At 33.3% G+C, this 11,430-nt stretch overlaps 1 protein-coding gene across 5 annotated transcripts in view; it reads left to right on the top strand.

Annotated features, from left to right (window-relative positions):
• Positions 1–11,430, top strand: part of LOC118186780 (uncharacterized) — a 58,595-nt gene that overhangs the window by 33,796 nt on the left and 13,369 nt on the right. For 3 of the 5 annotated variants that reach the window (XM_035356926.2, XM_035356945.1, XM_035356937.1), the window contains exon 2: positions 9,850–9,974. In XM_035356926.2, coding sequence (XP_035212817.1) covers positions 9,850–9,974 — 125 coding nt within the window. The remainder of the gene's footprint in view (positions 1–9,849; positions 9,975–11,430) is intronic. The other 2 variants (XM_035356932.2, XM_085821609.1) reach the window with 1 other exon arrangement.

Below are 11,430 nucleotides of genomic sequence, written 5' to 3' on the forward strand. Positions count from 1 at the left end.
TGTTGGAAAACAAGCACGCGAGTTAAAAGCCACAGAAGATAATTCCCGTGAAATTTGACTGTTCTGTTATCTATCTTAAAAAATCTACTTGTTTTCTTGTTGTTCTTTTTCTCCTCTCTTTTTTTTCCATTCTTTTTTTCTCTTAGAAATTCATTATCTGAAGAAATGTTGTAATGGAGATATATCAGAAAGCCTGTGCAAAACGTATCGACACTCAGGGTTTAGTTTCTAAAATTAGGAGTGAAGCCCCTTTTTCTGAAAGTTCTCGTGAGCCGCGAACAAAAATAGTTAAATTAAATAATAGTAAGTAAATAACAGGTGATCGATAATTAAAATAAAATATAATGTAAAAAAAGAAATACTTATAATTTAATATAAATTAATAACAGTTAGACGAATTATAAATTAAATTAACGCATTTTAAAAATGTGAATATAAAACATTGACGGTAGGCTCTCTCTCTTTTAGTTTGAAGAGCGGCTAGCGTTCAATGCATGGGACAGCTAATGGAAGTGCGAGGATGTTATAGAACAAATAAAACAAACAAAAAGATTTTACACATATATTTTATTTTACATTTATTCGTTCAAAATGAGTCTTATGTACAACTGGTCGATGATATGAGGAATAAGATACATAATTAAAGATGTCTGCGGTTATATTCCAGGTAAACGTTAAATCTATAAATGAATTGCCAAGTGTACTTGGATAGTTGTTTGGCACCATAGTGAGATTAAAATTATGTTTCATTAAATCAAATGGCTTTTCGTATAAAATACAGTAAACACCACACGAACACATTGACTGCCTTTCCACTCACCACTCGGTCGCGCATGAACATCAATCTTTGACGTCACCAAAATTTCGCTGTTTTTGACGCAATACTGTGCGTATACCTTTGTCCGATTTTTAACCTCCAGACCATAATGAAGCAAATAATGAACCAAAGAAATCCTGCATTAAAATAAATGTACAGTGACTAATCAGATGGAAAAGAAATACGTCGATGCAAAAATTAGGCAATTTTTTTTTTTTCTTTTTGAATCTGAAAGGTTTCAGATTTTAAATTACGCCCAAAGTGGCGTTTTTTTTTTTTTTTTAACGTTTTGTGTGTTACTTTATTTATTAAATATCATGTTCTGTGTACTCAAACTATAAAATTCAGTTCAACAGTAATATCTCAAATTAATTTTAAAATGAGCCTATCTTTAGAATTTCCGATACAGAGTCTCGCGCCGTTGAAGTTAAAAACGGGGTTTCTTTTCGTAGTGTTGCCATGGCTCGCTTTGAAATCGTTCAGTTTTTTTTAATCAAAAATTCGCTGAAGTGTTTCAAAATCTGAAATCGACAATAAAATTTCAAATTAAAATAAATTAGCGCTTCCACATGCCCATATTCTATGGAAGATGACGTTATTCAAATTTTGATGGTACTAGGTACCGTTGTTTTATCACAATGCGAGAAACATATATACATTCATGCAGATTCTTCATTATTTAATTTCTTTAAATATAAGACAGGGCGATAATATATGGCGGCAACCATTTTAAAAGTGATACAGCCTTTTAAAGCTTTCAACGCAAAATGCCAAAATGAAATTAATAGTCCTTCAGGGCAAATTGTCCCTTTGGAATAAGATATTGATGAAATTCCTATCGATAAAGCTTTTTGATAAAAACTATCGATTTTGATAAAATTCTCTTTCGCCCTGGAAATCGACAGAGTTTTAATCAAAATCAACCCTAATCTAATGCTGCTTTATTGCAGTGGTTCTTATTCTTATTTTATTTTTTATTTATTTATTTATTTTTTGTTGTTGTTGTCCCAGCCACCCCGTTCACCAATGATAGACGATCATTTCCCTTTCTTTTCCCAAATTCGATACATACGTACATATATGTAAAATATAAAATATGAAATAAAATTATTAAATATGATTGAAATCTTTAAATTCGTGAATTTTAATTAAACGCATCCCCTCTTTAAAGGTTCGCTTTGAACTATTTTATGTCACACTGTCGCATATATGTTAAGTCATTCTTCCCAGCGCATGCTAATCGCGGCAATAAATTGTAACTTGGAACGCATTGTTTTTTTCTCGCTTGCTGTTGCCTGAGTAATTTTATGTCTTCTTCTTCATTGTCTAAAATATTAAACTACGTATTACGTATCTCGAAATTGTGGGGGTTTAGCACTCGTCGTGTTGTACCAGTTTTAAGCAAAAATATATTTGCTGAATAAAAATTTAAAAAAATGATGTTTTAACCATTTTCGCCCCGGCATCTAAGCAACAGACTTCTCAAGCCATGACTCAAGCGTGATTTGGGTTTCATCTTCCGCCCCAAAACCACATTACACACACACACACACACATATATATATATATTTAAATAATAGATAATTTTGTAATGTGCTTTATAAGTTAAGCAAAGAAAAGTATAGAAAATGCTGATACATTCCAAAACTTATTTTTTATATTCATTAATAAAACTTAAATACTTAACTGGTAAAGAAACGGCTAAACTCATGTCCCTCGAAAGGATAAAAAATTCCCTCCCCAGTTCAGAACCCTTGCTGTATTGTATAATATGAAAGGTGACTAAATTAACGAAAATAAGGCATAGCACAGGGAATGTAAAGGTACTGAATAATATTCTTCGTGGACAAATAAAATTGCTTTAATTCAATCAAAGTCTTCTTGACAATTTGCGTAGAGCTCATAAATACCGTATTTACTCGCATAATTCTCCCCTTGTTGACTTTTTCTCATAGTTTTTCCACTGTATGATTTAAAAACTTCTGGTTTATGGTAACAGAATAAAATGTATAAAAAATAGGAAAGTATTTTCTATAAATAAAAAGACTATAATTGGAATTGATAATCCTTTGAAACACATAATGATAATGGTTTCTTTTATGTGTGTTTTTAATTGTGTGATATATATGAATTAGGCAGTTTCTTAATAGTTTACACCACGTATTTTCCCTTCCGTTTTTCAGGTGGTAAAATCTTTAGGAAAAAAGAAGGAAATAATAGAGCAAATATGTTACAACTTTTTTTGAAGATTTGAAAACGAAGACTTTTTTTTTCGTTGGGTGCTCAAGTTTTTCCATGTATCCTCTTCTGACGAAAAATGATACTTTAGCACTTTTACGATTTTTTTAGCACTGCCGCGATTACCATTAGCACTTTTACTAACTAATGAAAGTAATGTTTCATGAAAGTAAAAGAATTTTACGATTAGTTATATAGCAAATATTGGAATTACGGCGTAGCTCAAAAATTGAGAAATACCAGACAATACTTGAGAGTTCACTGTTAGTGTAGCTTGTATTCTTTCAAGTGCAACTAAAAACATGGCATTCCTAAGTAGTATTTACTGTACTTTTAGTTTCTCATACTGAGCTTCAGAAATACACAATAACAAAACGTTTCAGTCTCCCTCCCACATACATTACTTTTACTAAATTAGGGTGGTATGAAATGAGTTTTAATCATTTTGATTTTGTCAGATTCAAATATTTACAAATTTTATTTATTCATCATATTTTGTTCTACAAAATACAAACATAAAATAAGCAAATTATCTGTGATATAAATAAAGTAAATTGTCTGTGATAGCAAAGTAAAACGTAGAATCATCCTCTCGGACAATTAATCACTCAAAATATTTATAAAAACCATTTTCGGAGCAAAAAAACATAAAAAATACACTGTGCTGTTTCTTTAATTCGAGCCCCGGATCTTCCATTTGCTAGGTAAATGTGATAACCAATTGCCATTTTCAATACCGCACGAGAGCGCGCTTGGTAGAATGTGATAACCACATAAAAGGTGTTTTGGGGAGGGGCACAAAAACCAAACTATCCAATCCAAAATATCATCCATAACATTTTATTCATTATAGAGACAGGATTGCTAACTGCAGGAAACTTAAAAAACTCACCTGTGCCTTAAAAGCAACAGAATTTATCTATGCACTAAAAACAACAGAATTGCTGGGATGCAAAAAGAAATGAAGACTGATATGCATGCGATCGATACCTTCTATCAACATATCCCGACACATGAGGAGAAAAATAATGACCAGACTAGCAGAAGTGCCCCTTCATTCACTAAAGCAAAAATAAATGAACATATACAGTGAAAAATCAACTAGTAAACATTTGTGAGGATTCGAATCGCGGATCTCCACATGACTAATTTCTTACGCAATGACAAACGTGCACAGAGAAATGCCGTAATTCTTTAAAAGCTGAGGCATTGTGTATTCTTGCAATGCATCCAGATCTGTTAGGGCAAGGAAATAAGAAGCGGATACGTTTGCGCTATTTGATAAATAATGTCATATGAGCCAATGAGCTAATTTTGCTCATCATGCACAATGTGTGGATGCTTCTGATGCGAGAATACCAATCGCTTACCTGGTGGTAATTCGTTGTTTGTCATCTAGTGGTAATTTGTTCACTACTTGTCTAGATTCGTGGCACATTGCCTTACGTAAAAAATTAACTCGGTTACATATTGCCGATACCAATTGCTAGGCCTTCTGATTGGTACAGAGGTTAGCGGTACTGATTGCCAGATCATTACGGACCAGGTCCGAAAGTCGGTGAAGGCATAGATGTTTTTCTCGGTGGCTCCATGTTACAATGTCCTTGTATTATGAGGCCATCTGCGCATGCGTTGTACACTCATTTTCAATTATGTGAGCATATAACATAAACTGGTAAAATTGTTGTACTCGTTATATACATTACGATGCTCCAATTGTTTAAAAGTATTCTGCACGCTGTTTTGTATCTTACAGTATTGTGTCTTGACCTGTGCACATGCAATTAATTACCCTGTAAGACATTAGTTTCTCAATAACACCTAACTGAGCTGACATCTTGGTCCTTTGTCGGGGTTTGACAGTAATTAGTAGATTCTGTTGCTGAAGAGGTTCGTCTACTCTATGTTCAGATGCTGACGAGCTGCCCTGCTTGCGAAGTAAAAGGGATGCTTTTCATCCAAACTGGGACGGAACTGGGTGAATTCATGTTGTCATCTCTAAAGTGCTCAAAACCTTGGAAAGCAACAAACGCAACTCTTCGCCAGAATAAATTCGTAAAATTATCTTAATTATGTACAGATCAGGACGATAAGTTACAACAATAGCAGCAACACCAATAATCACCAATGTTTCGGAATTATTTCTTGCTGTCTTCTCAATTGCCTTCCCCAGTTGTAGCTTAGGGGTGGCCTAACTTCATGTCATTAAGAGCCGCAGCATAAACTGCAACTGAAATTTCAGCTGACATATATGGGCATCATGCATTAAAACAATTTATTATTAATATTTGCTCTGACATATTTTTTGAGAGTCTAATACGCGCGAATTCTGGATCAACCTGCATGAGTTTATACTAAAAGGAATGAAACGATGTTTTAAGTTATTTCCATGTTTTCCGTCTTCTATATTTTTGTATTTCTGATGTCTTTCCTGTCTACTAAACTAATTAATATCTTACTACGTCTTTTAATTAAAATTTATTTACTAAATTTAATGATATTATTTTACATATTTTATTTTTGTATAATTGATTTTAATCAAAATATCTCACTGCCTTTCATTACGGCTTCATTTTGCTTCATGATATTGGATTCTGTTTTAATAAATATAAAACCGTATTTATTTCCAGGGAAAGAAATCGTGCAAAAATATTTCATAGCTCGTGATCTAAAATAGAACAGATGATGCCTGCGAGAAATTATCAGTAGCTTTTAGAAGATAAGGAAGAAAAAAAAACAATTTTAATCTGATCCTGCTAATTTCAAATCAACATCTAAATGATACTAAAATCTGCAGTCTTTGCAGTTCGAAACGTAAATCATAAAACCGAAATCCAATTTTTTACTGAAATTGTGATGTAAAATATTTGCTCACAGATACCGGATTTTGCTGAAATAAAAGCCAGCAAAAAATCAGACAAATACTTCACTTTAACTTTCAAATAAAAGTAATATTTAATGCTGCCATCTAATAATACCATGTGTTGACCACTTAAATTAACATTTTTTAAGAGCAGCTAGAAGTTTTATACAGAATTTTTATTTTTTATTGCTCCAGAATTTCTTTATACTTTTGTAGTAAGTAATCGTGTTCAGAGTTTAAAAAATATTTTGTTATAGCGCTGCAAAATGCATGTCACTAGAGAATTTATTTTATTGATTAGCCTAACGTTTTTCGTTCTCACAGAACACTAGTATTAGTATTTTTGAACAATATAAAGTTGTTTTCCATATTTAGTTTTCGTATTTAAATGTGTAAGAATAAAACAAGTAACAGAGAGTTTGTTCGCGTTCAAGATACATCAAGGTCATAACTTCTTATAGTGTATTTTTTAAAAATTATTTTTGGTATAGTTGATAGTTTAATCATTCGAATATGAAAGCATCAAAACTGTCAGAGGGTTATTGCTACACCAAAACATCAAAGTATTGATAGAATTAACGTATTGGACTAATTCCTGTATTACTTTAAACTGTTAAATGAATGTCGCCTAAACTGCGATGATAAACAACAGTGATGTGTGGTAAACAACTAGGTTTTTCATTGTTTTTGTAGCCTTGCTATCGTTTATAAAATCATTATTGTTTCCTATATTTTAAATTGCATATAATTTAATTTACAGTTCTTTTTTATGTTAATTCAACTCGATGGAACTGAGTTGAGTTGAGAGCAGAATCTGGACACCCGTGCGGCTTACTAAGACTATTCGGGTCTAGTCCAGGTTCCGCAACTATCCCGGGCAACACCTCATGGGGCCTATAAGGGCATACATTGGTCCTGTATACATGCTTACATAGTTCATAACATATGCTTATAGTTACATAGTTCATAATATATGTTTATATAGTTACATAGTTCATAGTACATGCTTATATACAAGTAGTTCATAATACATAGATCTTTCATAATACTTGCTTACATAGTTCATACATATACATGTTTACATAGTACATAGTGGCTTACATAGTTCATACTTGCTTACATAGTTCATAATATATTGAGCCTGTTACATAATACATACATAGTTCATAATAATTTTCATTGGCCATAGTACATACATGTTTCATAATATATTGAGCCTGTTACATAATACATTCATATTTCATAATAATTTTCATTGGTCATAGTACATACATGTTTCATAATATACACAGTGGGCCGTAATACATACATGTTTATAATATATACAATAAAAATAAAAAAATAAATAAAATAATTTTTTTTTAATTTAAAAAAAGGGGGGATAGAAGAGAGAGAGAGATTGACAGGGAACTACTCCACACTGGACAAATCTGTTCCCAATTCCTCCAGTTTCTGCATTATCTTGCATATTTTGATGCGAAAAGCTGGCTGTTTGATCAGATAACGCTTATGAGAAGTTGCCTGTTCCGGAAGCTGCACATGCCACTGTGCGGTTAGAGGGCATTGGGTCAAGTAATGGTCTGGTTTACCAATGCCTCCACAGACACAACTTTCGGTATTTGCAATTCCTCTCTCATAGTAATAGGAGGGGAAAGGCCCGTGCCCCGTCACAAATCTCGTTATTTGTGGGGATGACTCGAGACGATCGAGCGAAACCTTATGGTAATATTCATAGGTCTTCCTGCTTTGTTCGGTAGAGTCCCATTAACATTGCCACTGGTGCTGAGCTGCTGTGCTTGTCACTTTTTTAAGGTGAGACCACGGGAGTTTGGTAATTACGCATTGGAGCTGCTTCTTTTGCTAGCCTGTCGGCTTCCTCATTACCCTGAATGCCGGCATGTGCCTTTATCCAAGATAGGATATTCACTGTCGACGAACGCTCCTTCAGCGTGTCCTGAATCTCCGCTATGATAGGAGAAGGATGTCTGGGATTTCGTAAGGCATATATGACCGAGAGGCTGTCTGTAAGAATATTAACAGTGGATCCTACTGGGGGGCTTGTTAACTCGATAGCTTTACGAATCGCAATTGCTTCATCCTGGAAAACTGAATTATTCTGTCCCATATGAGCTTTCCATGTTATCAGCGTTTCCTTGTTCTTAGTTACTATAAGGCCACAGCCTACTTGTCCGTCAACTTTTGAACCATCCGTATAAACATAATATTGATCTTTTATGTCAGAGTCATCGTTCCATGATGTGTGGGCCGAGATTCCTTTTCCGTAGTTAGACGAATGGATGACATTTACTGGCCTTATTTTTTCATGGAGGCTGTGCTGAAAGGTGGTGTGTGCTACAACCCCTTTTCCATGGTGTGAAGGATGGGTTGTATTTATGAGACGTTTTGTTTCATACTCCTCTGGATCATAGCATAGCGGTCCAAAAGTAGTGCAGAGATGTAATTGGAGAACATCGATGGAACTGAGTTGGGAGTTGTGTTATTTTTAAGGCATTAGATGTTGATTTTCTGAAAATTTGTACTTCGATTGAATTTTTTAAACCAGTGGCCGGATTTCAGCCGACTTTGGTTTGGCCACTACTAAGGCCAGAAGTAGTGGTCACTTTATTATGGAGGCGCCTAATAGGTGGGTCACCTTTGCCTCCTATGAAGGGATGTACAGTTACAACCATGCCTTCTCCAAGATTCGAACCAGGCCCCTTTGGTATCGCAGTCCCCCCCTGAACACTATACTGTCAGGGTGGCCCCTCGATTAAAATTATGTACATTTAAATAGACCGTTTCGTAGATTTCCGGAAATATAATGAAATGGGAGATTAAAACAAGTTTGAGAAGATATGAAAATCATGATATTCTGTAACTTAGTTAATTGCTAAAACTAATTCAAAGAAGAGACAAGTTTCTTTTAAGCAAGCAGTTAAAGAAATAAAATCGCGCTTAAAGTAAAGATGAATAAGGACGTAAATATTTTATGAATCTCCTGAAAACAAAATTATGAATTTACAGGAAGGTTTCTTGCAGTTGTTTTACAATTTTATTTTTTTAAATAGCTTTAATCGCAGCTAAAAAATTTCATGCATTTTAGTTTTGCTTTATTGCTAAATAATTTGAAATAAAAATTATGTATATTTCATAATTATTTTTATTTTACTGCTGTTTCATTTTATTTGGGACGATGTAAACTGACAGATTTTTATATAGGAAAGCTTTGTTATAGAAAGCTTATATAATTGCTTCCACGAAACATTAACTTATTCGTTACTAATAAAAAGCACTAGGTGATTAATAATAAATTTGACAAAAAACTATGTCACGGGTATGCTGAAGCGCGAATTTCAATTAATTAAAGGTACGTATTTTTTATAATTCAAAATCTTTTCAGAATAATTCTCAGAATTTTGAAAGCGAATCCGTATTCTCTCATTACTATAAAAATGTGGTTAAATTTATGTTATATTTATTTCAAAATGCGTCTTATGTTGGAGAAAACAATTAAGAGAAAGATATATTTTCTTCACTAATGATTACAGTCCTATTGCTTACATTTAAATTTGGAGAAAATTTTAGAATTAAAAACTGTGTCAATAGTATAAATAATCTAGAAATTAATCGCATATTGTTTTTTAAGTGGTTCGTTTTATTTACTGATAAGCAATATAACTTTCAGAATAAAAGAAATTTGTTGGCACGGGAAGGGATAACAGGTTCCTTTTATTTTAATTTATTAAAAGTAATGTTCTTCAATCGCTTATCTTTATTATTTATAAAATTTCAGTATTATATTTTGCCGACTGCTGAATAATTTTTTTCTGATTATCTTTTAAGTGATAAGTAATCACAATAATAATCATAAGTAATCATAAGTATACATATACAAACGAATAAAATTTAAAAAAAATTCTTTTCTGTCTAGCAGAGGAGTGGTGAAAATTTCTCGCAGATGACTGAAGAACCTTATTACTGTGCTAATTCTACACCTTGCGGATGGGAAGTCTACAGGAAATTTACACGGGAGATTATATACTTCGTAAAAAGCCCGTAAGTAGACACAACATTTAATTAATAATTTGTTTCTGCAAGCCTATCAAAAATCTACTCTGGAAACCTATCAAAAGTTGAAAGAAAGGAAGCAGTTCTTTAAAGGTCTTAAAATCTCCTCTATGTACTTATAGCCATTGATTTAAAATGTGCATTTAATTAGTTTCCTTATCTGCAGTCCATGGTCTCTAAAAAATTTTAATGTAGTTTAAAACGCAGTATAAAGCCTTCCTGTATTTTTCCTTTATTCCTGTGCTACGTAAATTGAATGGAGTGTAAGTTAAAGAATTTTAAAAATTACCAATGAGAATGCTTTATACTCCTCAAATTTCCGCTTTTCCTGTAAAACGAGCATTCGTACTTTGAAGCAATGTGACCTTCATCTCTTTACTATTCAAGGGCACTTTTGATAACTTAATTTTCCAAATGACTCAGAAAATCTTAAATTCAGTTAATCACTTATGATGAATGTCAGTATTTTTCTGTTAAGGGGATGCTACTTGGCGCCAAGCATAAACATTGGCGTGAAATTTTTAACTAGGAGGCGGCAACCTTGGTAATAAATGAAGCTTCATGAAAAACAAAATGAGTTCTTTATTAAATCCAAAATAAATATAAGAAATAATAAAGCAAATTTTTAAATCTGAAAGATTTCATATTTTAATGGTCACCCAAAAGGCTTGTTTAAGGCTTCTTAAGCTCTCGCTGAGCTCGCAGTCTACCAGTCTGCTGTTACATTCACTCCTACTAACCCATTGTTTTGGTGGGGGATCTTTTTAGATTTATTATTAAGCATCATTTTCTTGGCACTTAACGCCATATGCAATTCAACAACAAAATTACAAAAATTTAAAAGCAGCATAACAGCATACGATTAGAATTCCTGATGCAGCGTTAAGTGTTGCCATACATTTTTTTTCCAATATTCTCAGGAGCGAAACAATCTGCCAGCCACATATTCTCTTCGCTGATGGTGACATAAAGGTGCAGCACGGTGTATGGAATATGTAATAGTCTACTAAAATAAAATCCTATGTAGGGATGAAAGAGCATTCATATGATTTGTTAGTCGTCATTATTGTCATAGGCTGAAGGCGTAAAAGTCATTAAATCCGTTCACAATTTCGAAACGGTGTTAAAGCCGAATCCAGTCACAGAAGGTAAAGTTGCGCATGTGTAAATATGTAGCTGACTCGGTGAAATCGTCGACCGAATGTCAGTTCGTGATTGCTTCGGTGTAATTGGTCGATCCTTATACCAAACTGGCATGAAGTTGAAAAGTTAGAACATTTAGGCAAATTCTAAACCGTTTTTGTGACGTAGAAGGTCTAGTTGCCCACCAAAGAAGCTCGGCTCATACATTTTATGATCGGAAAAACCATGATAATAACATAGGAAATAACATAGCTGTCACCTGTCCTGGTAAAGTCTGGAGAATCCCGATTTCTCATCACAT

The sequence above is a fragment of the Stegodyphus dumicola genome, chromosome 8 (assembly GCF_044657685.1).
Source record: "Stegodyphus dumicola isolate Sdum_Otavi_A_Nest chromosome 8, ASM4465768v1".
Classification (NCBI taxonomy): domain Eukaryota; kingdom Metazoa; phylum Arthropoda; class Arachnida; order Araneae; family Eresidae; genus Stegodyphus; species Stegodyphus dumicola.